The 27,455-nt window shown below is 33.7% G+C and overlaps 1 protein-coding gene across 4 annotated transcripts in view; it reads right to left on the bottom strand.

Moving 5' to 3' along the window:
• The window catches only part of Stxbp5 (syntaxin binding protein 5), a 161,942-nt gene extending 134,493 nt beyond the window's left edge, over positions 1–27,449 (bottom strand). For all 4 annotated transcript variants that reach the window (XM_015502085.2, XM_015502091.2, XM_048799555.1 and 1 more), the window contains exons 1-2: positions 26,902–27,449; positions 25,518–25,615 (exon numbers count right to left, since the gene is read on the bottom strand). In XM_015502085.2, the coding sequence (XP_015357571.1) occupies positions 25,518–25,615; positions 26,902–27,048 (245 nt within the window). In that variant the 5' untranslated portion in view covers positions 27,049–27,449. The remainder of the gene's footprint in view (positions 1–25,517; positions 25,616–26,901) is intronic.
• Between the last annotated feature and the right edge of the window lie 6 nt (positions 27,450–27,455).

Genomic DNA, 27,455 nt, shown 5'->3' with positions numbered 1-27,455 from the left:
TTTTTTTTTTTTTTTTTTTTTTTTTTTTTTTTTTTTTTTTTGAGGTATTGTAAATGGGCTAGTTTTCCTCCATTCCCTCTCTGAGGATTTGTCACTGATATATAAAAATGCCTTTGATTTATGGGTGTTGATTTTATATCCTGATACTTTGCTGAATTCATTTACTAGTTCTAGAAGTTTGCTGGTGGAATTTTTTGGGTCTTCTAGGTACAGAATCATATCATCAGCAAATAGTGCTAATTGATTTCTTTCATGTATCTAATTGCTCTAGAAATAGAAAAAGCAGTCATGAAATTCATCTGGAAAAATAACAGAATAGCTAAAGCAATCCTTAGCAGGAAGAGTAAAGCAGGTGTCATCACTATACCAGAACTTAAACTATACTACAGAGCAACAGTAACAAAAACAGCATGGTATTGGTACCAAAACACACTGGTAGACCAATGGAACAGTATAGAGGACACAGAGACTAACCCACAGAATTACAATTATCTTATATTAGACAAAGGGGCCAAGAACATGCACTGGAGAAAAGATATCCTCTTCAACAAATGGTGCTGGGAAAACTGGAAATCCATATGCAACAAAATGGAATTAAACCCCTCTCTCTCACCATGTACAAAACTCAACTCAAAATGGATCAAGAACCTAGGAATAAAACCAGAGACACTGTGTCTAAGAGAGGAAAAAGTAGGCCCTAATCTCCATCATGTGGGATTAGACCCCAACTTCTTTAATAAGACTCCTGTGGTACATGAATTAAAATCAAGAATCAATAAATGAGATAGATTCAAACTAAAAAGCTTCTTCTCAGCAAAGAAATAATCTGTGAGGTGAATAGAGAGCCTACATCTTGGGAGCAAATTTTTACCCCTCCCACATCAGATAGAGCACTAATCTCTAGGGTATATAAAGAACCAAAAAGCTAAACACCAAAAAAACCAAATAACCCGATCAATAAAGAGACACTTCTCAGAAGATGATGTACAACCAATCAAGAAATACATGAAAAAATGTTCAACATCACTAGCAATTAGAGAAATGCAAATCAAAACCACACTAACATTTCATCTCACTCCAGTCAGAATGGCAGCTATTATGAATACAAACAACAATAAGCATTGGCGAGGATTTGGAGGAAAAGGTACACTCATACACTGCTGGTGGAATGCACAGTGGTGCAGCCAATATGGAAAGCAGTATGGAGATTCCTTGGAAAACTGGGAATGAAACCACCATTTGACCCAGCTGTCCCTCTCCTCATCCTATACCCAAAGGACTTAAAAACAGTATACTACAGGGACACAGGCACATCAATGTTTATAGCAGCTCAACTCACAATAGCTAAACTGTGGAACCAACCTAGATGCCCTTCAATAGATGAATAGATAAAAAAAATGTGTCATAAATACACAATGGAATATTACTCAGCAATAAAAGAGAATAAAATCATGGCATCTGCAGGTAAATGGATGGAGTTGGGAAGATAATGCTAAGTGAAGTTAGCCAATCCCCCCATAAGGGAGCTGATTCATAGTGGGGTAGGGAGGGTGAGCATGGAGGAATAGAAGAACTCTAGATAGGCCAGAGGGGTGTGAGGGGAAGAGAGGGGGCAGGAGGTTAGAAATGATGGGGGAATGTGATGGTCATCATTATCCAAGTAAATGTATGAAGACACAAATTGGTGTGAATATACTTTGTATACAACCAGAGATATGAAAAACTGTGCTCTATATGTGCTATATGAATTGTAAAGCATTCTGCTGCCATATATCAATTTTTGAAAATTAATAAAAAATAAAAAAATAAAGACTAGACTTTTCAACCTCATAATAAGACTACATGGTCATTTGCTCCTGGTTCTCAGGCCAGTGATAAATTGCTAGGAAGGGAAAACACCAAAACACAATCCTGGATCTCTGTTTCTTTACAAATATTCCACACACCACAGTTTCACAATTCTATCTCCAAAGGCAGTACAGAATCAAAGCAAATCATCAGCATATTTCCTCACTCACCACAGGTTTCAAGATGATGTAACTGCTTTCAAATAACATCCTTTCTATACACACAATAATGAATGTATGTATATCTACCAATTGCCTCACTAGGAATAATACTACCCAAACTAAAACACTTAAACCAGCATTACTCAGCTCTGGTTCTATATTACAAGTATTTATAGAGATTTAAAAACAAAAAATTGCAGATATCATACCCTATGCAGACCCAATGAATCAGAATCTCTACAGAAGAAATCCAACTACATGTTTGGCAGTTTTGTATTGTTTTTCCTTTCAGCTCCACAAATGATTATAATGTATGAGGCACTCCATTCTTTAATACACATATACATACACACACACACCTGTGAGATGCATAAAATTTCTGATTTTCTTTCTTCAAAGAAAATAATCATGAATTTCCTTAACATCTCCTTAAAACTCTTAATTCTCAAATTTCTAATAGATTCCCACTAACTGCCAAAACAGAAACATGCTCAAAATAATGGTTTAGTGTTTGCCAAAGATTAATAAAGTGAAGATCATTTCATTTTCTATATTGAAATACTTGCCACACAAAGCCTTTGTGAAATAACATTTAGATATCATACCCCTATTGTATACTTTCATCTACTTGAAAAACATCAGTTTTAAAACCTCTTCTTGAGGTGGGTATGTCAGTCAACTTTTCATCCTGTAACCATAAAACCTAACCACGGCAACTTGAAAGTCAGAAAAGTTTATTTGGGGCTCATGGTTTCCATCAGAGTTTTATTCCACAGTCAGCCAACTCCATTGCTATGGGACTGAGATGAGGTAAAATATAATGGTGGAAGGGCATGATGGAAGAAAGCTGCTTAGTTCATGTCAGTCAGGAAACAAACAGAGGAAGTACCTATGGACAGATATAATTGAAGGCCACACATCCAGTGGCCTACTTTCTCCTGTCATGCTGCACCTACCTACAGTTACCACTGAGTAGTCCATTCAAATTACTAATCCATCAAATGGATTAATCCACTGATGAGGTTACAGTTCTACTAACTCAAAACTTTTCACCTCTGAACACTGCTACACTGCCTAACGCATGAGCTCTTTGGGGGACATTTTTAGTTCTAAACCATAATATCAAGAGTGGTGGCACAGGCCTGTTATTCTAGCTACCAGAGAGGACAAGGCAGGAGAATCACCAGTTTGAGGCCAACCTAGGCAATTAATAAGACTGTCTCAAAATTTAAAAAAGAAAAAAAATTTTTTTAATGGTCAAGGATGTTTCTCACTGTGGAGTGCCACTGGGTTCAATCTCTAGTACCACAAAAGAGAAGAAGAAAAAGAAAAAAACATTATTTGCATATTATGTATTTTTTCACCAATAAAAATTAACATAGACTTCTAGCAGGTAAGGATCTTAGAAGCCATTACTGTCCTAAGAAGAAGTAAAAAGCTGAACAAACTGTACAATCAACAACTCTTCTTAGAGCTATATGCAAAATGAGGTCACAAAACAAACCACTTCATCACAGTTGGAAGAACCAACAGGTTAACAGAGAATCGCAATTTACGGGAAGCAGAAACCCAGAAGCAGAAATTTTTGTGGAAAGCAGTGCCAGGGTAAGGAAAGTAGCACTGTAATTGATAAATTGCTAGAGGCTCAGAGCAGACATGGCTGAAAAATCACAACTCCAGAAGGACCTAGTCCATACACTGTTTTTTTAAAAATATTTATTCAGTTGTAGATGAACACATAGTATCTTTATTTATTTTTATGTGGTGCTGAGGATTGAACCCAGTGCCTCACACATGCAAGGCAAGCACTTTACCACTGAGCTACAGCCTCAGCTCTCCCAGTCCAGACAATTTTATGAGTTTTACCTCTAGGAGATAAAGCAAGTTATCATAGTGAATATTGGGAGAAAAATCCTCTCCTGCTTTTAGCATAGGAGAAGAGAAAAGTGAATAGAATAGCATAGAATAGGTCTGCATTAGAAGACATAATTTTATCAAGTCTCCCTCTGGGGTTTTACCTAAGCCTAACAAACCTGCAGGAAGAAAAATACCCAATTCCAGTTGGCCCAAGTCTTTGAGGTGGAAGGAAGGAATGCAACTCCAGTCCCCTCAAATGTCATTCTATCTAATCCATTTAAAGTGGGATAAAGAGGAGGGACTGAGAAACACTTGTGAAGACTTCTTTATAGAAAAACACAGTCAAGAGACAGAAAGAATAGATGAGCAATATAAGCACAGACAAAAATTCTAAGAAAGAATCAAAAAGAGAAGTGGAATTTCATTATTAAGTAAGAGACATGTCTCTAGATGGTGGAGTGGAACTAAGCAGCAAATATTTACTTTTCCACAGTCCAGAATCTAAGAAGTAAGAGAACAGTTGATCAAAGATTTTAAAAGTCATTTTAAAATTCCTGCTTAAAATGCCAGATGAATAATGTCTTAATACTTAATTTCTCAATCTATTCTAGAACACTATTCTCCTCTTCTACTTGGATTAGTGAACTGTGGAGAACATTTTCACTAAGGTTTTATTAGCTTATGGCTTTGTTCTGAAATGGTCCTAGTTACTGGTGATTATGACTCTTTTTTCAAAATGGTGCTCTAAACTGGACACAGCAGCAGGATTATGTTGAATGAGAGTACTGGCACTTTGATATATGTTCAGCCTGGAACACTTGGTAAAAAGAAAGCAGCTCACTGAAAAGTCCCTTGTATAATAGTAGAAGAGATAATCAATCATATCAGCCATTGTGACAAAATCAGAGAAGTTCATCATGAGAAAAAAGGGAATAAGATATCCCCAATGTTCCAACAGCTGACCCCATAGACATGAATGTAACAGAAATACCTGATAAAGAATTCAGAAAGTTGATGGGTAAAAATCACTAATGAACTAAAAGAAGATCTAAGGAATGAACGAAGGGAGAAAATGAAGAATATGATAGAGTATTTCAATAAAGAGAGAGATTCTAAAAAAGAACCAAACAGAAATCCTGAAAATAAAGACTCAATAAATAAAGAAAAATTCAGTTGAAAATCTCACCAAAAGATTTGATCACATGGAAGACAGAATTTTAGGCACTGAAGACAAGGTATATGAATTTGAAAACTCAGTCAACAATAAGAAAAGGAACTAAATTACCATGATAAGAATATACAAGAAATCTGGGACAATATTAAGCGGTCAAGCACAAGAATCATTGGCACTGAAGAGAGATCCAAGACACAAGCTAAGGACATGGATAATCATTTCAGTGAAATAATTTCAAAAACATTTTCAAACCCTTGTGAATGACACAGACATCTAGATATAGGAGGCATTCAGAACCCCAAATATGAAAGATCAAACAAGAACTTTTCCATGACACATTATAATTAAAATGCCTAATATACAGAACATGAATGGAATTTGAAAAGCTTCAGGAGAAAGCTTCAGGTCACATTTACAGGCATGACAATCAGAATAACTTATGATTTCTGAGTGAAGACTCTAAAAGTCAGGAGGGCTTGGCACAATGTATTCCAAGCCCTGAAAGAAAATAATTGCCAACCAAGATTGCTACAGCTAGCAAAGCTATTCTTCACAATCAAAGGAGAAATAACAATCTTCTAAGAAAAGCATAAACTAGAAGAATCCATGACTACTAAGCCAGCATTACAAAAAATACACAAAGGAATACTACACACACAAAAATTTAAAAACAAACTTTCAAGCTTCTGAATGAATGAATTTCATTAGACAAGTAGCTAAGAAAATGAGAATTAGGATTGGATTAAACATTACAAATGGGTGAGGATCCAACATGGTGGCGGGCGCGGAGAGATCGAGTCTCTGACCTCTTCAGCTGCGCGGGCATAGGGAGTCGTAAACTGTCTAAATGCTGTTTGCTCAGGATCGCTAGGCAATGCTAAGCTGACGTGGATCTGGGGCGAACAGTCTGGGCCCCTCAGAACACACACTGAGCCCGGATCGGCTGCATTCAAGCTCCGATTCGCCTGCTTCTCGTGACTCAGCACTAACGATCCCGCTGAAATAACTGGTCGGCCCTTCTGAACTTACAGAGGTAAAAGCCAATCGAGCCTTCATAGGCAGTGGCCACAGGATTGAAACGGGGATTGGGAGAGACAGTCAGGACCCACCTGTTGCATTGGTCACCCGGCAAAGGGAACGAAAGGCCACCATTTGCATGGGATACCACCATGGCAGAGAACTGACGTCACGGGCGGAGGAGATAACTTCATTGAAACCTGCGCGACAGGTGTGTAATCCCCTAGCCATCTCTCTCCACACAGCAGGGAAACCTAAAGGGCCCCTCCTAGCTCTCCTGTGAGCGCGATAGCCAGACCGAGGGAATCAGGAGTGGCGCGGGACTCCCGGCGCGGAACTCCCGGCTACCGCTCCCACCAGTGCTGACAACTGANTTGCATGGTAATGGAGGGAGACCCTCATTGTTATACAAAATTACATATAAGAGGTTGTGAGGGGAATGGGAAAATAAACAAGGAGACAAATGAATTACAGTAGATGGGGTAGAGAGAGAAGATGGGAGGGGAGGGGAGGGGGGATAGTAGAGGATAGGAAAGGTAGCAGAATACAACAGTTACTAATAGGGCATTATGTAAAAATGTGGATGTGTAACTGATGTGATTCTGCAATCTGTATTTGGGGTAAAATTGGGAGTTCATAACCAACTTGAATCTAATGTATGAAATATGATATATCAAGAGCTTTGTAATGTTTTGAACAACCAATTAAAAAAAAGAAATAAACATTACAAATGAATTAAAATTGTAGGGAAAAATAAAGCTCTATAATAACACTGAAAGTAAATGTTCTCAACTCTTCAGTCAAAAAACAGACTACCTCATTGGATTAAAAACTATGGCCCAAGTATACATTGCTTGCAAAAGACAAACCTCAAAAGCAAAAACATTCACTGACTGAAAGTGAAAGAATTAAAAATGATATTCCATGCAAACTGAGCCCAATAATGAACAGGAAAAGTGCATAGCCAAAAAAACTAATAAGACTGAGAAAGTAACTCCATACTAGTAAAGGGAATAAAACAAGGAGATGTAAGAATATTAAATACACATGCCTCAAACAAAAGTGCACCTAATTCCACAAAACAAACACTACTCAACATAAAGGTTCAGAAGGATTTCAACACAATAATACTAGGTGATTTCAATACTTCTCTATCACCAATACACAGGTCATATAGATTCAAAAACAACAGATACTTAGTTCCAATCTAAAAAATGCCATAAGTCAATTGGATCCAACAGACATGGACAGAATACTTCATCCAACCATAGCTGAATGTATTTTCATCTCAGATGCTCATGAAATTTTCTCCAAAACAGAGCATACTGTAGGTCACAATGCAAGTTGTAGCAAATATATACACACACTCATTCACACATACCAAATTAAAAAAAAAATCAATATAATTTTATCTTATCAGTTCATAATGGAATGAAATTAGAAATCCCAGCAAAATAACTACAGAAATTATACTGGCACATGGAGTTAGACCAACACACTCTTGAACAATGACTAGACTACAGAAGACATGAGGGGAGAAATTTTATAATTATCACTATCAAATGAGAATCTCTTGGATACTATGAAGACAATTCTAACAGGAAAATTTGTAGCTATTGAGTTCTCACATTAAAAATTATAAAACATCCCCCAATAACAACAACAACAAAAGAAAGATCTCAAATGAACCTAATGGTGCATCTCAAGTTCCTAGAAAAACAAGAACAAACAAACTTAAAGCCAGTAGGAGGAAGAAAATAATTAAGATATGAAATGAAGGTAATTAGTAGAGAATTAAAAACTACAAAGGATTGAAGAGACAAAGAGTTGGTCCTTTTAAAGAGAGACAGAGATAAATAAAACTCATAAGACTAACCAAAAGAAACAGAGAAAAGATCCAAGTTAATAATAATTATAGGTAAAAACGGAGAAATCACAACAGACATGACTAATATCCAAAGAATCAACTAGGAGTTGTTTTGAAAATTTTATTCCAATAAATTGGAAAATCTAGAAGATACAGACAAATTTATAGACACATAAGACCTGTCAAAATTGAATCAAGAGGATACACAAAATCTAAACAGAACAACAAGAAGCAATGAGATCAGAGGAGTAATAAAAAGTCTCTCAATAAAGAAAAGCACAGGACCAGATGGATTCTCAGATAAATTCTACCAGAACTTTAAAGAAATACTAACAATTCTCCTCAAATTATTTCATGAAATAGAAGGGGAAAGGAAGACACTTCCAATCCATTCTATGAAGCCAAGTTCACTCTGATACCAAAACCAGATAAGGATGCATCAAGAAAAGAAAACTACAAGACCAATGGACTTGATGACCACAGATGCAAAAATCATTAATAAAAGATTAGCAAACTATATTCAGAACACATTAAGAAAATTGTATATAACAATCAAGTTGGTTTTATTCAAGGGAGGCAAGAATGTTTCAACATTCATAAGTTAATAAATATATTTCATCACATACATAGAATTAAGAATAAAAATGGCATGATCATCTCAATAGATGCAGGAAAAGTCTCTGGTAAAATTCAGCTCTCATTTCTGTTAAAAATACTAGAGGAACTAGGGATAGAAGAAACTTACCACCATAAAGTCTATATATGACAAACTCAAAGCCAACACCATATTGAATGTGAATAAAAACTGAAAGCATTTTCTGTAAAATCACAAGATAAGGATATCCACTCTTACCACCTACATTTAAAACAGTACTTCAAATTCTGAACAGAGCAATCAAATAAGAGTAGGACATAAATTGTATACAAACAGGAAAAGAAGTCAAATTATCACTGTTTGCAGATGACATAACCCTAAAGTTAGAAGACCCAAAAGATTCCATCAGAAGACTACTCTAGCTGATAAACTTATTAAAGTAGCAGTATACAAAATCAATAGCTTTTCTGTATACTGATAACAAATCTGCTGAAAAAGAAATCAGTAAAATAATTCAAAGCACAATATCTCAAATAAAAAAAAAATACCTAGGAATATATCTAACTAAAAGATGTCTACAATGAAAATTAAGAAAAAGTGATAAAAGAAAGACTCCCATGTTCATGAACATATAGAATTAATGTTGTTAAAACTGCCCTATTACCAAAGTCAGACTCAATTCAATTCAATCCCCATCAAAATACCAATGTTATTCTTCACAGAACTAAAAAAAGATCATCCTAAAATCCATATGCAATAAAAGACCAAAATAGTAAAATCAATTCTGAATAAGAGTAATGCTTATATGGAGATTACTTGGAAAACTTAGAATGGAACCACCATTTGACCCAGCTATCCCACTCCTCAGTTTATACCCAAAGAACTTTAAAAAAGCATACTACAGGACTCAGCCACATCAATATTTATAGCAGCACAATTCACAATAGCTAAATTGTGGAACCAACCCAGATGCCCTTCAGTAGATGAATGGATAGGGAAAATGTGGTATATACACACAATGAAATATTACTCAGCACTAAAAGAGAACAAATCATGGTATTTGCAGGTAAATGGATTAAGTTGAAGAATATTATGCTAAGTGAAGTAAGCCAATCCCAAAAAACCAAATGCCGAATGTTCTCTGATATGAGGCTGCTGACTCATATTGGGAATGACGGGGGGAACATGGGAGGAATGGAGGAACTTTAGATAGGGCAACGGGAAGGAGGGGAAGGGAGGAGGCATGGGGGTAGGAAAGGTGGTGGAATGAGATGGACATCATTACCCAAAGTACATGTATGAAGACACAAATGGTGTGACTCTACTTTGTGTACAACTAGAGACATGAAAAATTGTGTTCTATATGTGTACTATGACTTGAAATGCATTCTGCTGTCATACATAACACATTAGAATAAACAAATAATTAAATAAAGAGGAATGCTTGAGGTATCACAATACCCAATTTCAAATTATACTAAAACAGTATGGTATGGGCATAAGAACAGACACGTATATCAATGGAATAGAACAGAAATTAGAATCAAACCCACACATATACAATCATCTAATCTTTGACAAAGACACCAAAAACATGTGTTGGGTAAATATGGCCTTTTTAATGAATGGTGTTGGGAAACTGGATATCTATATATAGAAAAATGCAAGTAGATCCCTATCTCTCACATTCTACAAAAGTCAACTTGAAGTGGACTAAAGACCTAGGAACTAGACCAAAAAAACTGCTCCTAGTATAAAGAAACACAAAGAAAACAGTTCAACATATAGGCATAAGAAACAGCTTCCTCAATAGGGGTCCTAAAGCTCAGGAAATAATTTCAAGAATTAATAAATGGGATAACATCAAGTTAAAAACCTTCTGTATAGCAAAGGGAATAAGAGTGTGAAGAGAGAGCCTACAGAATGGGAAAATTTCTTTATCAGCCACTGTCCCTACACAGGATTAAGATTCAGAATGTACTAAGAACTAAAAAAAAAAAAAAAAAAAAAAAACCTAATAACCCAATCTATAAATGGGCAAATGAACAAACATTTCTCAAAAGAAGAAATTCAAATATCCAATACATTAGAAAATTTTCAATATCTTTAGCAAACAGGGAAATGCAAATCATAACTGCACTGAAATTTCATCCTATTCTAGTTAGAATGGCAATCATCAAGAATATAAGAAATAATAAATGTTTGAGAGAATGTGGGGGAAAAGGAACACTTTATACTGGTGGGATCGTAAATTACGGTCCCTCAAAGGATGAGGAATGTTACTGCCATGTGACCCAACTATAATATTCCCCAGTATTTTTCTAAAAGAATTAAAGTCAGCACACTATAGTGAAACATACATACCCATGTTTATAGCAGCACATTCATAAGAACCAAGTTATGGAACAAGAAGATATTCTTCATCAGTAGAATGGATAAAGATAATGTGGTATATATACACAATGGAGTTTTAATCAATCATAAAGAACAAAATTATATCGTCTGCAGGAAAATGGATGGAACTAGAAAGCATCATGAGGAGTGAAAAAAGCTAGAATCAGAGAGTCAAGGGTCTTATGTTCTCTCTCATTTGTGGAGGCTAGAGACAAAAATATTTTAAAAGGGACTTCATGAAAAGAGAAGACCAGCAGAGATGAGAAAGAGAATCAGGTGAGGATGGATGAGAGGAAAAGAGGAGATACTAGAGAATGCAACTGATCAAGTCATGTGCATATACAAATATGTCACAAAGAATGTCACTATTATATATAGTCATATGCACCAATAAAAGTTATAAATTTATATTGCAAATTCAAGGAAAACTGCTAAAAAAATAAGTACAAAAAAAAAAACATAAGGGGCTGAAGTTGTGGCTTAGTCAGCGGTATAGCGCTCACCTAGCATGTGTGAGGTGCTGGGTTCCATCCTCAGCACCACATAAAAATAAATAAATAAAATAAAGGTATTATGACCAACTACAACTAAAAAAAAACTATTAAAAAAAAGAAGCATAACTACTATACTAAGAAATAAAGAAAAGGTAATTATAGAAAATGCTAGCAATCAAACACACTACATGTAGTCTTTGATGTTCTTAGCAGTAGACTGGATACAGCTGAGGAAACAATCCTTGAGCTTGAAGATACATCAACAGAACTTACCCAAACTGAAAGACAAAGAGAAAAAACCTAACAGAATATCCAAGAACTGTGAGACAACTACAAACAATATAACTTAAATACAATAGGACTACTAGAAAGAAAAAAGAAGAAATATTTGATGCAAAAATAAGAGTTTTCTCAACATCAGACACTAAATTACAGATCCAAGAACCTCAGAAAACACCAAGCAGAATTAATGTGGGGGAGAGGGGAGAGCAGACCTAGACATTTCATTTTCAAACTACAGAAACTCAAAACTAAAGAAGAAATCTTCAAAGAACCCAAGGGGGAAAATATCTCACCTATAATTGAGCAAAGATAAAAATGACTTTTCACTTCTTCTCAGAAACCATGTCAGCAAGAAGACAGAGAAGTGAATATTTAAAGTGTAGAGAGGGGGGAAAAAGAAACTCTTCAAACTGGCACTCTGTACTCTACAAAATAATCTTCAAAAGTAAAGTAGTAATAAAGACTTGCTCAAATAAAAATTAATGAAATTTGTTATCTGCTGAACTGTCTTACAAGAAATATTTTTTAAAGTTCTTTAGAGAGAAAGAAAATCATATAGGTCATAAGTTCATATCCAAATAAAGAAAGGAAGAGCATCAGAGAAAGAGTAGAGGCAAAATAAAAACTGGTATTTCTTACTATTAACCAATATAACAGATAAGAAATTTGTTCAAAATAATAATAGCAATACAATTAAATATATGCTTATATATATATGCACTATGTATGTTTATGTAGAAGTAAAATAAATGATAGCAATGAAAGAAGGAATGGGAGAGAAGAATTGGTACTCACAATACCTCTGAAGCAGTATAGAAGTAGTAACAGTGGATATCCTTTTCTTTTTATGATTTTACAGTAAATGCTCTTAGTTTTATCCCATACAATATGACATTGCCTTTGGGATGGGCTCAATGGTGAATTTTAAGTCTATAATTTCTTTCAGAACTTATTTTATGAGGCCAGCCGGACTATCTAATACCAAAACCAGACAGAGACATTACAAAAAGACTATAAACCAATATCATTCATAAACACAAATGCAAAAATTATCAACAAAATTTTAGCAAACTGTATCTCACAATATATGAAAAGAAATCACATAGCACAACCAAATGGGATCCATACCAGGTATGCAATACTGGTTTAACACTTAAAAGTCAACTACTGTGTTTCAACACAAGCCAGGTATAGTGGTATGCACGTCAGGAGACTAAGACAGGGAGATTTCAAGTTAAAGGACTACCCGGGCAACTTAGCAAGACCATATCTCAGAAATAAAATATATATATTAATTTTTTTAAGGGCTGGGAATGAAACTCAGTGGTAGAGCTTTTGCTTAGCATGTGTGAGGGCCCTAGTACCATCCCCAGCACTGCAAAACCAAAACTCACATGCTTATATCAATAGATGAAGAAAAACCATTTGACAAAGTCCAACCCTCATTTAAAAAAAAAAAAAAAAAAACTTCTAGAAATCTAGGAATACAGGGGAAGATGAAAAACTCAACTTTAAAAGAACATTTACAAAAAAATCAACCAATAACATTCAATGATGAGAAACTTTATTCTAAAGCTTATATGGGGAGCCCAAAGACCCAAAAATGAGAAGATCAAAAGTGGACTGACACTACTCAACTTTAAGACTTAGCACAACACTACAGTAATCATGGTGGTGTAGAATTGGTAAAAGAGCAGATAGATAAATGAATTGGACCAAACCCACATAAATAGAGTCTAATAATCTTTGAGAAAATAGTAAAGCAATACAATGGTGAAAAGATGTTCTTTTAAACCAACTGTGCTGGAACAACTAACTACACACACACACACACACATGCTAAATAAATCTAAACACAAATCTTTCACCACTCACAAAAATTAACTCAAAATGGATCATGGACCTAGATGTAAAAGGCAAACCTAAAATCTCCTAGAAGATAACAAAGCAGAAAATCTGGATGACCTTGGGTTTGGTGATGAATTCTCAGATGTGACACCAAAGACTCAATACATAAAATAAAGAAGTGATAAGATGAACTTCATTAAAATTAAAAACTTCCACTCTCCAAAAGCATTATTGAAAATGAAAATACATATCTAATACAGAATCGTTGTACAAAGTATACAAAAGATTTTTAGAACTCAACAATAAGAAAACAACTTAATTTAAAAAAATAGGTCAAAGACCTTCACAGATACCTCACCTAAGAAGATATGTACAGGTAGCCAGGCAGATGTCTATAACCCCAGCTGCTTGAGGCCTGCAACCTCAGGAGGCTGAGACAAGAGGAACATAAATTTGAAGGCAAATGAGTAAGAATCTGTCTCAAAATAAAGGGCTGCGGATGTAGCTCAGTGGTAGAACACTTGCCTAGTATGCATGAGGTCCTAGTTTCAATCCTCAGCATAGAAAGAAAGAGGAAAGAAAAAGAGAAGATATAGAAGTAGCAAATAAACATATAAAACCACAGACAGTCACTTTAGAAAACAGTTCAGGAGTTTTCTTATAAAACTCACACATACTCTTACCATTAACCATGCTCTTGGTATTTATCCAAAGAAAGTTAAAAAAAAAAAAATTACACTCACATAAAAACCTGCACAGACATGGATGTTTACAGCAGAAGTTTTATTCATAACTGCAAAACATGGAAGCTAACAAGATGTCCTTCCAATAATAAATGGATAAATTAAAAGTGGCACATCAAAGCAATGTAATATTATTCAATGTTAAAAAGCAATGAGCTATCAAGCTATGAATAGAAAATGGAAGAAACTTAAAGACATATTACTAAGTGAAAGAAGCCAAATTGAAAAGGACATACTGTATGATTCCAACTATATGACATTCTAGAAATGGCTAAACTATGAAGACGGTAAAAGGGTCACTGGTTGCCAAAGTTAGTGGAAACGATAAGATGAATGGGTAGTACACAGAGAATTTTTAGAGCACTGAAACTATTCTTGAGAATATAACATTAATAAATAAATATCATACATCTTTCAAAACCCTTTAGATGTATAACATCAATAGTTAACCCTGATGTAAACTATGGACTTTGGATAAAAACAATATATCAATGTAGGTTCCTCCACCATCACAAATGTGCTATTTCGGTAGCAGATGTTAATAATGCCAGAGGAAATGAATGTGAATGGGGAATACATGGGAACTATAAGCTTAAAACTGCTCTTAAAAATGGCCAATTTACAACTCCTTTTTTAATTTTTTTGGTACCAGGGACTGAACTCAGGGACATTTAACAACTGAGCCATATCCCTATTCCTTTTTAAGGTCTCACTATGTTGCTTAGTGCCTTGCTAAGTGACTGAGGCTGCCTTTGAACTTGTGATCCTCCTGTCTCAGCCTCTCAAGCTGCTGGAATTATATGTGCCACTATATCTAGTCTACAAATTAATATATTAGGAATAAAAATTAGTGAAAATAGCCATGCCCTCATGATAATAAGGGTGGATACTTAATTTTTACTGCTGAGTCATAATTCTAACATTCTGCTCTGTCTTACAAGGGAAGCTATAAAATGCACTGTTTCTTAAGCAAAAAATTAACAAATGCTAAAAAATAATCATGAAAGAGGAAAAGTCAACATTTAAAACCTCCTTATCTCAAAACGCAATTATAACATTTTACAGTAACTGTCCAATGGTATTTGAAAAAATTAGTTATCTTTCTTCTTTGATTCTTAATGTGAATCAAACAAATACCAAAACAAAGTAACTACAGTATCTATACTGTTATTATAGTATTAAATGGGTTGAAATAGGCCTCCAGTTATCTCTCCCATTATTAATTTTGGTAAGAACTTTTAAAAACAATGTATTAACAAATTGGAGTGGTTGGATATACTCACTCTTATTATTCACTGTTTTGGAATTAGAATTGCCTCTGAAGAGGTCAAAATGAATTATATTTATTATCATGTATACTTTTAAATTTTTACATGAACTCAGTCTACTATAAAATGCATTATAAATAATAGGGATCTGGGTTAAATGAACAGGAAGGAATATACATTCTCATATATAAGAAAAAGAAATAATTTATCCTAGTATCCATTCTCAGGAGTCTAATGGCTAAATTCTTTTCTCCAATATGGCAAAGTGAATTTTAAAAAAATACATAACTCATGAAAAATATAGCACAAACATGAATAGATGGAAAAATGTGTTTCAACACTTTTCCTCCTTTTCAAAAGACAAAAATGAAAAAAAAAATACACAAGAAGAAAGCAATTTAGCAGAAAGTACTGCAATAGCTGATGCTACCAGATTTATTGTCACCTTTGGCAGAGTACTGCTATGAAAAAGCAGAGGTACTGCTATTACAAGAAAAGATTATGTACTTTCAAGAAAGGGTAGGATTAATCACTCTTCAACAGACAACCGCACTGGGAAAAGTTTCAAGAGTGCTAGATTGCACTTATCTAAAAGAGAAACAAGACCAAAAACTATTATAAAATTATCTCCAATTACTAACAACTTAGTATTTAAAATAATAACCATATAATTTCTAAGACTAGCCATACATTTTGCAAATAATGCCATTCATTGAGCAAACCTTATTTTTCAAATGATTAGTATATAAAATCAAAATTGCTGGTATTTTTATTTAAAAATCTTTACATTCACCCCTATTTTAAAGTAATCTAGCATTCATGCTAAAATCATAGCAGTAGTAAATATAAAAAAAATATGCTCAGCAGGTACCATTTTATTTGTCATATATGTGACAAATATATATGTACATTCATCATGTATATACACAAGGATTAATACTGATTAAAGAAAATAAAGCAAGTAATTTTACTTACTGAATAAAGTATATATTTACTGCTACTGGAGAACGATGCAAACAGAGGACAATTATAAAAACTTTTCCAAAAGAAGGTGTATTTTCATTTTCCAATTAAAGTACCATATATATCCTTTCCAAAAGAAGTATGTACCATATCTGATTCTAAAGAAGGTAACCAAACACCTGAATGTGCTTCTAGGAGTCTTATGATTTTTTTTAAATACATTACTCATTTTTCAGGTTGTTCTCTTATACAAATGAAAGTGATATGCATTCAATGTTTTTACACCTCTAAGAAATCACAATACTTAAGTAAATTGCTTTTACTCACTTTTCTCTTTAAAGGTATCAATCTAAATGTATCTGTACAGATGTATATGATACTAATTAAAACACTAAGAAAAAGCTACAAATGCAGTATTTTAATTAAAATTATGAAGTAAAGGTCTCAAGATAAAGACTTCAACAACAGAACTGATTACTGAACTACTCACAAAGAATGCCTAATTAAGTACCTTTATTATTATACTAGTTATAGTTCAACAGAATCAGAGGATAAAAAACATTTATGAAAATAATTTAGGATATACAGTTATGACACATCATTAAGAATTATTGATAATTTTTAAAAATGCTTTTTCTGGGTAAAACATTAAATTTTAATTGGCATAACAAGTGCAATTTATAAAACTTATATATAAATATGTCAATAGTAATTCTTTCTAGAACAGTCCTCTTTGCATACACTTTAAAAAGGCAGCCTTTATTATTTAAGCAAAGGCTTAGCACACTTTGGCTATAGGCCAAATCTAGCCCATCGCCCAATTTAGTAAATAAAGTTTAATTGAAACACACCTACTCATTCCTTTACATATTATCTGTGGTTGCTTTTGTGCTATCTCAGCAGAACAGAGTAGGTATCAGAGATCATAAGGCATACAATAATTTAAAATTTACAGAAAATGTTTACTAATTCCTAAACTAAACGTTTAGATATTCATTACTTTTGTGTGCCCATGCGTGCACGCGCACACACACGCACACACACACATGCACACACACACACACACTCATCTTCTATATAATCCTTATTACAGCACATATTAAGTTGATCCATTAGGATCTGTATGTTTCTCTTTCTTGATTATATAATGCATACAGTGAATACTAACTTCTAGATTCCTGATAAAGCAGAGAATACTGGCTAACTTTGCTGATCTGCGATTTTAGGACTGCACTGCATCTTCTCACATGTAATAATGTTCTTGATGGTTTATTTTAAAGAAAAATACCACCCAATATGACAGCTGCAATTTTCAAGACATCTATTTTTACACACTTAATGTCTGTATGGTGATACTACTCTCATATTAAATGGTAATGTAGAAATTTAGATTTTTAGATGCTGAACTAAGAAAAAGATGGTTAAATGGCTTGGAGGCAGAATGAATTTTATATATATATATATCTCTCACAGAGACACTAGTCTTTAAACAAAAAAAAAATATTTAAATAGGGGGAAGAGTATTCTGGACTTAAGGAATCACTAAACACAAGGCTCACTGTGGAATATGGAGTACTAAGCAGTAAACTCTTATCAACAGTTCTGTTCCCTACCTCCTATCAAGTTACCTTCCACCCATAGCCACAAGAAAAAAGAAAAGTTACATGGTAAAAAGAGTTAGTGTCCAAAAAGTTTTTAAAATGAAATACAAGAATGAGATAGTAAAGCAACTGGAATTGCAAAATCTGAAAGTGGATGACAGCCATATGTATAAATTATTCAAAACCACTAAAAATGAAAACTTAGATATATGGAGGATCACTAATTTCTTTTATTGCTGCAAATAAAAATAAGAAACAGATTCAATTTACAAAATAATTCAACTTACAAAATAATTATATAACAGAAATCTGAATGTCTTTACAGGAAAAAGTCTAAGTACATCAGAAAGTATCAATTTCTTCTTAGAATAATTTATGTTGCACATGACTAAGGGAAGAGATATGTATCAAGTACCTTTTCTTAGTCTTTTAGGATTACGATTTTATAAACTTTTAAATCACTTTGTTTTGCTTTCCAAGAAGTTGGTAGTTCTAGACTATGTTTAAAATCCATCTTAATAAAAGGTACTCAAGTCAAAAAGTAAATATATAATGAAATGCTCTCTTTATATCATTTTATTATGTTTCTAAACATCAAAAAACTATTTTGTTAATCTGCAATTGCCAAATACTAAGTATACCTTCTGATGATGCTGATATGTCAAATCAATTCAGAAAATTCTCATTTAAACATTATAAAACAAATCAAAACCTATACGTGTTAAATTTCTTCTTGTAAATAGCATGCCTCTTTGAAGCCAAATTAATGGCATAATAACAAGAGATTATCTTTTATTTAGTGATACTCAACCCTACAGTCCACTTATTCCCAGCTATTACTCTTCTAAAGTACTACAGAATTACCAAATTAGCACTCAAATACCAGCAATTCAAGATAGTTTCCATACTAAATCTTATGTAAAAGTTAATAAGACCATCTGAAATTCTTTATCATTTTTAAGTAAAATCATTTTAAATTTACATATCAGTCATTAACACTCAAGAAAGGAAAGTAAACTTTGTTAATGGTAGTAAAAAATGCCCCAATTTCTTATGTCATAATGAGACTATCACACAAAGAAAATGGTACAATCTACCATCTTAGTACTCAATATGAGCTGCCCTTTCAAGGAAAAATGACTGTTTTTATTCATTCATATGCTCCTTCCTGATCTCTTTTGTACACAAAGGATTACATTTGTGCATCTACTGAACAAGTAGCAAGCAGTCAATAGATAGAAAGTAAGGAGTTACAATGGGATGAAGTCAATACTACCTCCTTTTTTACAGGTATTCAGAACATTCAATCAAAAGATTATATAGACACTAGGATGGCAATTTGTAAATCAATGGATGTGTAACTGATGTGATTCTGCAATCTGTGTATGGGGTGAAGGTGGGAGTTCATAACCCACTTGAATCAAAGTGTGGAATATGATATGTCAAGAAATTTGTAATGTTTTGAACAACCCACAATAAAAAATTAAAAAAAAAAAAAGATTATATAGACATAGGTCAAAGAATTCTCAAGTCCTTCACAAAGAAGTTAGTCTGAAAATTAGAACATAAATCTAATAATAAGGTAATGCTTCCAATATTTCTTTACTTTTTTTCTTTAGGATAGCAAAATCAAATTATAATTTTCAAATGAATTATAGTAAATAACAAATGGAAAACAGAATACTCAATAGAAATAAGCTGACTTATGACAAAATGCTAATTTAGCACTCATTCTTCCTTTTATGCAGTTTTCTTTCAGGGAGAAGAGTTGAGAAGTAAAAGTATTTGAAGTTCCTTGTTTCTCCTCTACAGCTAGAACTCCATGTGATTGTAACTCTTTTTAACCTTTTTTTCAGTAGTATAATTATGTTGTGTAAAAATACAATAAAATAAGCTGCAAGTAATCTAATACTATCTTACTAGTCATTAATTTATTTCATACCCTGTATAAGAAACTTTAAATATTTTATCTTACAACATCTAAATAGCAATTCTGCAAACTTGTCTTTGAGAATAACATGACCATTTAAAAGGCAAACTCAAAGAGAAAACAGTAATTTTCAAGATCTTTTCTTCAAAGACTGCATCAGCTACAAAAATAAATGAAGTGGAGGCCTTCTTAAACAGCATCTGGCACCTATGAACAAAGGACCTGAAAGTTAAAACCACAGAAAAAAATTTCCATAATAATAACAATCATATATGGAACATTCATCAAAATGTCCCTGAATGGTCTTAAAAGCTACACACATATATTTATTATGTTTAACCCTGACAATAGTCTCACAAGAGAGGTAGGGGTTACTTACGACTTTTAAATAAATGAAGAACTTAGGCTTAAGTGCAGTGACTCATCCAATCCCACCTGTAAGTGTGTGGGAGCCTTGGGGTTGCAACATTGCATGGAAGGCAACGGGGACATATAGTAGGTGGGAGCCAGGAATACTAAATATCCTGTAACATACTGGACAAACTCCACAGAATTAAACTGCCCAAAATGCTACTACTACTGAGAAACACTGACAGAGAATTAATTGCCAAAGCCAAAAAGCTAATAGTAACTTTAATATACATTTAATAACGAAATTCAGGAAATTGCCAAGGACAAGCCCAAAATGAAATCAATCATAAAAGTATTATCAAATTCTTGTCTAAAATAAGAAGTCTAGGCTGCCTTTTCAAAATGGCATTGCAACAAAAGCAAAAGATGACATAATCTCAAACAACATTTCTCTGCCACCTCTTTGCCAAGTTTTCCATTTGTGTTTTATAATAGCTTTGATGCTTTATGTGCAAAATCTTATCCTTAGTCACTCCCTAAGATTTTATACCAACGAGTCATTAAGTCCTCCAATTCCCATTCTTCCACATTTGTTCTGGGTCCTTTTCATTACATATAAAATTAGTAGTTAGTTACCTATGAGATTTTACTTGTTCTATTCTTTTCATCTATGACACAACTGCCCCATTAATTATGAAAAAAAAAATCTTTCTTCCTATTAAATCACCTTACATAACTACAATTCCTAACTGAATAGCATGCAGATACCTTAAGTTAACATTCAAGGTCCTTGACAACTGGCTTATTTCTCCTCCAACCTAATTAGGATCATTATTTCAAACAGTTTTTTTTAATCCTTCAAACTACTATGATGATTCTCTTTTCCAACGGTTTGCCTGCCTAAAATAATTCTCCTACTGCTTATTCCCTGCCATTCTGAATCCTTAATAACATGCAAAAATATTAATCAAATGCAACAAATTCCAGTAATCTACATTTGTGTAATGTCAGTAAGCCCCTAGATAATTCTCCCCTGGTTAAGACGGGAAACCTCTTGAGGGTAAGGCTCACACCTTCATTTCTTTTGCATTACTCCCCCAGAACAATATATAGTTAGTTGAAATCAGAATTTTTTAATAAATCATCAAATATAGCAAGTTCATTTTTATAGTAAGAAAAAAATTAATTCAAGGACACAAGATTTCCTAGTGAAAAGAACCAAAATTCAGGCCACAATTTGTAAACTAATGTTGTTTGACAATTAATAAATAAATGCTTGTTAAACAGAACTCTAAGATTAAAAAAAAAAAATCACTTTGCAAACATGTATCCAGCAACATTTCACTGCAATTGAAAAGAGAATCAAGCCTCTTCAAAGTAAAGACTGCCTATTACACTGTATTTTCCACATATCAAAAAGATAAAGGAGGTTCTTTGATAATAGTTTTGATAATTTTTTTAAATCTCAAATTTTACACAAATTTAATCAATCTAAAATTCCAGTTTTCTGTTTGGTCTCTAAATTTCTTTTTCTTTTTTTTTTTTTAACGGTACCAGGGATTGAACTCAGGAGCTCTCAGCCACTCAATACATTCCCAGCACTACTTTTTGTATTTTATTTAGAGACAGGGTCTTATTGTGCTGCTTAGTGCCTTGCTTTGTACTGAGTCTGGCTTTGAACTTGGGATCTTCCTGCCTCAGCCTTCCCAGGGATTACAGGCATGCACCACCACACCCAGCTTGGTCCCTAAAATTTTAACATATAGAATGCCCTCATTGTTTTTAGATGAAATTTATCCTAAAAATAAAATCAGGGTAGCTCATGATTATATTAGGGTTATGAAAATATACTAGTAAACCAAAAGACTGGATGAAGACAATGGCAATATCATTAAAATACCTTCATTTTTCAATTATGACCCATTTTTCCTTTTACTTATCCATATGCAAAATAGTTATTTTATCCCAAGTTCTGATTCCTAGATTACTCAAAAAAATAAAATTGTCTGTATTTCTTCATAGCAAAAAGAATTAAGAGAATTAAATAGCATCATTATCATATTACTTTATATACAAAATTTATAAAATTATGCTTTTCTCCATCTCATCAATAAATACACTGTAATCTCATAATCTTTCCAGAAACCAAGAAGGTTGAGCATTAAGAATTTTTATAATATCAGTCATCTGCTATACATTAACTCAGTAAATACACCAAATCATTTTGCATCATCATTGGTAAGATATTCTCCGAACTCAAATTTTCACTAATCCTAGCTATAAAATTAGAGGTAACTTTTTCATCTACTTGTTTGGGTTTTTTATTATTATTATTTTGTTTTGAAATCAAAGTAGGCAGATCAGCTTAGTAAGTCATCCAACATTTAGGAAAATATACTATCAGTCAAATTAGACTTCTAATCGACCAGTTCTACTTCAAAAAACATCTCATGCTTTTTTACTGTGAAGTTTAGGAAAATACTTTATTTATAAGTGAATTTCTCTTCTTAAGACACTTTTTAGGGCAAGTACATTTTAGACTTGTTACAAAAGTCTAATATGAGAATAAAATGGAGACAAATATCAAAAGAAATCATTTGCAATAGGAAAAATACAAAGGCAATATCAATAAATGAACTTAAATATGCAAGCTAAACCTATATGGAGCTTCAAAATTAGAATGTATAAATTTAGGTATCTAGTTTCAAAAATAAAAACAAAACAAAACAAAATAACATATCTTAAAACACATATGTAGAAAATGAGACAAAAAAGAAAAAATCATTTTCTATATAAGCTCATTAGTTACTTAAACTGAACAGAAGGAATGAGTATGTGGTATTGCTGGTAGACAAGCCAATGTATCACTCTGGGATGTTTATACAAATCTCATTAAAAAAAAAAGTAAAGAAAAGACAGAAAGGAAAAGAAAAGAAAAGCAGAGACAGGTTTGATGAAGAGTTTTCTAGACTTCATTCTAAATATAGTAAGGGTTCTAAGAAACAAATTAGAGTATAATTATAAACTATAATTGCAGGCTCACTTTTACTCATATAATATTTAAAAATTATGGACACCAAAGGACATATACAAGTGATAATTTTAGACACCCGATTCTTGCTTTTTAACTGGCAATCAGCACTAGGCCCAACATTTTAACTATACCTTTGTGTCCACTTTTTAATTATTCAAATGTATTAGAGTTAAACATATTGGCTAAGACAAATACTTGGTTTTGTAAAAATAGCCTTGTTTGTTGAACTTATAATTAAATTATAAAGGGCCAGATTGGCTATTACAAGAACAAAAATTATATGCTATGCAATTGTTGAGACCACACTCAGAAAACAGTAAAAACTGAATTCACTTAAAATAAAAACAAAATAATCCCAAAATAAAAGATTTAATTTAACTTTAATTTTAGTTGAGTAATGAAATTCTTTTGTTGGAAAGGGAAAATCTGCTTTTAGTTCCAAAAAGTCCTTCTGGAACAATTACCTAGACTTGACACTACAGAGTTTCATTGAAAGCTGACAAAATTAACTATTCCCATCTCCACAAGACTAAAACAGAAATCCTAAATTTGAAAATCTTAATAATTGGATTCAGAAATAAAAATATCTAAACAATTTAAGTCAACAAATACTCTAGCCTCAACTATTTAGACATCTGGGCAAAAGTAGTTTAGATAATACTGTCCTAGATATTCATGGATTTCAGATGGGCCTGGTCAGATTTTACCATTTAAAATATATATATGATTGTGCTACTAGTATTTACTATGTGTTGTGGACTTCACTTAGTAGCACAATTCAAAAACCCATCTGAAATTTTTTATTAGCATTATGAAAATCCTATACTAAATCAGAAATGAAACTTGAGGCATATCCTGACACTATGCAGTACCTCTTTGAAATATTTTAAAAGATTATAAGTCTATTTGTTTAACTCAAATTCTGAAAAAGCTGAAATGTAATTAGGTAAAATTCTTCCCATAGCCCCATTTCTTTTTCTTTTTTCTTTTTTTGACAATAGTAATGTCTTGTGATTTTTTTTTCTATTACAACATACTACCTCAGTAATATGTAGGAAGCAGATATCCTACAGATGAATAAACAAAGCTTCTTCTTTTTAAAATGTTATGTTTTAGTTTAAAAATAAGAATATTTAGGTTGAGTATGGTTAAATGCCATATTAAAAGCAAACACAAATTATATTTAAAGTTAAACAGTATAAAAGAGGAAGTAAGAAAGTTTCTATTGTTCAGACTAAAAAAGTGATCTTGCAAAAATCTTTTGAAGTATTTGAAAAACTGCTTATCACAAAATTACTATATCATATCCAGGAAAAATAATTATTTTATTCAACATGTTAATGTACTCTTATCCCAACAGCTTTTAAAAAAAATGAAGACTATAAAAGGGAAAACATCATCAAGAGAGTACAATTCCTGTGTATCTTACAAGAAAATGCTGTAAAACTTCTAGAAATATTAACCCTTCATAATTTTTTATAGAAAACTAATTTGCTACATTTGTCTTCTGTTAATGATTTTCTAGATGGACATATGGGAAACAAATTCAAATCCAACCTCTAATCCAATAGAACAATAAATTTACATAATATACATATAAATAGTAACAAAAATTTCAAACTTTACCATGTATATTTTTTAATACCAAATAAAATGAGCACCATACTATTGTCTTTAAATCTCATCCTTAACAAACTCCACTCAGTAGACTACTAGGCATTAACAAATATATTTCCCCTTAGAAATTTCTAGCTCCTTGCAAAGAAAATAGTTATTACAAAAAAATCTTTAGACCTCTATTCCAATACATGTTTTAAAGCTGAGAACTGCCTCATCAACATACAATCTGAATGAGTATATACACATATGTATACATATACATATGTGTATATACACACATAAATATATTTATATATTTTCCCCTAAGGGAAAAGCCGACACCACATAATTCCTCAAAATATATGCCCAATTACACTATGTCTTTGGAATTACCCAGGAAAATTTTTAAAGTTTTGGAACTAATTAGCAACACAAAAGGACTGCTGAACACAAAGCAACCATTAAAAAAAAAAAAATTAGACAAAGGATACAGCCTTAAAGCACCAGTCTGAGTTCCCACTGCCAGGATCTTCTGTACAGGATCAAAGGCCAGGGCTGAAGGTTGATAGGGAAATCCATGGCGAACAGTCTAGGGTTGGGCAAGTGTCATCACAGCAACCAAGGTAGCAAAGGATATTTAAAAATAGAAATGTCAATACAGGCATTAGAATTTAGAAGTATACCTGATGCAAAACATACACACATAGGTGCTACTTTTAAAAAAAAAAAAAAAAAGTGAACTCTATGTTAGTTATTAACACAGAACCTGAAATAAACAAAAATCTATTGCAGAGTAATACTTCAGTTTTTGCTTTTCCATACTACTGGCACTCTACAGAAAAAAAATTTCCTATTAATGTTCTATACTACTATGTCTGACACCAAATTACTAACGTTTTCAGTAGTCAAAAATTCTGTTAATTGATTTTAAAATGTGACTCATGCTTTGTTTCAAGAATAATTGTCTCATCATTTAACATTACTTGAATGCTAAATGCAAGTACTTCAAGGAAAAGTTGTCATATAATTCATTATTTTGGTCAAGGTATTGGGTAAAGCAATTATCAAGCCATATCAAACATTTTGCAATTGTAACAGAATGGATATGAATACAACAAATGTTTTTGCAATTTACTATCAAGTCCATAATAATTTTAGAGTATTAAGGCAAAAAGTTATGTGTATACAGACTTTTAAGAAACTCTGACGTATGAACACATGGATATTTATGAGGAAGGCTGACATTAATAACAAAACACCACGTTTGTATTTCTCACTGAACAGCTGGTGAATTAATTCGCTGCATCATTCTTTCTGAATTACAAAACGCTATAGCAATTATCTTGCCATTAGCAGGCAAAAATCTCAGTACTAACTTTTAAACCTAACATAATGATAAAGAACCATGCGATTTCATACAGTAGGCCACTGAGACACGTTGTAAGAAAAAAGTCATGAGCAAAGACCTGGTTGAACAGGTTTGACTTTCTGATAAACAATATTCACTAGATAGACACTGTTTTTAAAGGAAATCCAGAAATTGATGAATTTCATTAAAATGTTATAATATAAAAGCTTCCAGATTATTGCTAGCAGTGTCAGGATATGAATTAAAGGGAAGATCATATGTTTGAAGAGCCTTGAAATGATTATTGCTTTTTGTTAGAAAAGAAAAACACCAAGGGAAAGTAGGATATCAGTCTTCAAAATAACCTACCAAGGAAACGTTTGCTAGGGGAGAAACGAGCTCTTTATGAGAACTACAATTATTATTGGCGCTCGTTTCTCTTGCACTACTGTGTAAATCCCGAATCGCCCCCTAAAACGACCCCAGTTTTCCGATGACGGCGTAGCAGGGTTGCGCGCTCTGCTCACCTTACAAAGCTGAAAGTGCTCGGACTGGAGCGTTTCCTGGATCTCAGGCTCCCGATTCCCTGGCGGGTGCTGCTGCTGTTGCTGCTGCTGCGAGGCCGAGGAGGAGCCGGCGGTCAGGCCGTCCAGCACCTTCTTGAATTTCCTCATGGTCTCTGCTGGGCTCCCCCGCAGCCCAGGAGCGGAGGCACCAGGGGTCCCCGGGCTGGGGTGACGGGCCAAAGCCGAGGGCAGCAGCGACCCAGGACCCGGAGGAGTGGGTGAGCGGAGGAGGAGGAGGAGGCAGCTGGGGGAAGCAAAAGATAATCCGAACAGGAAATACTGCGGCGACGAGCGAGCGGCGGTCACAACAACACCGGGTGGTGACCCCTCTTCCTCCGAGGCCGCCGCGGCTGATGTGGCGCCGCCGCTGCCGCCTCGCTCCGCGGCCCGGCGGCAGCAGCGGAGGTCGGGCGCCCGAGCCCGCTCAGCCCAGCCTCACCTGGCCGCGGGCGGGCTCTGCGCCGCGCCGCCGCCGCTCGCTCGCGCGCCGCCGCCACGCCCATGGCCCGCGCCCC

This window comes from Marmota marmota, unplaced genomic scaffold (assembly GCF_001458135.2).
Source record: "Marmota marmota marmota unplaced genomic scaffold, marMar, whole genome shotgun sequence".
Lineage (NCBI taxonomy): Eukaryota > Metazoa > Chordata > Mammalia > Rodentia > Sciuridae > Marmota > Marmota marmota.
The sequence above is the reverse complement of the archived record's forward strand: the minus strand, read 5'-3'. Positions and strand labels throughout refer to the sequence as shown.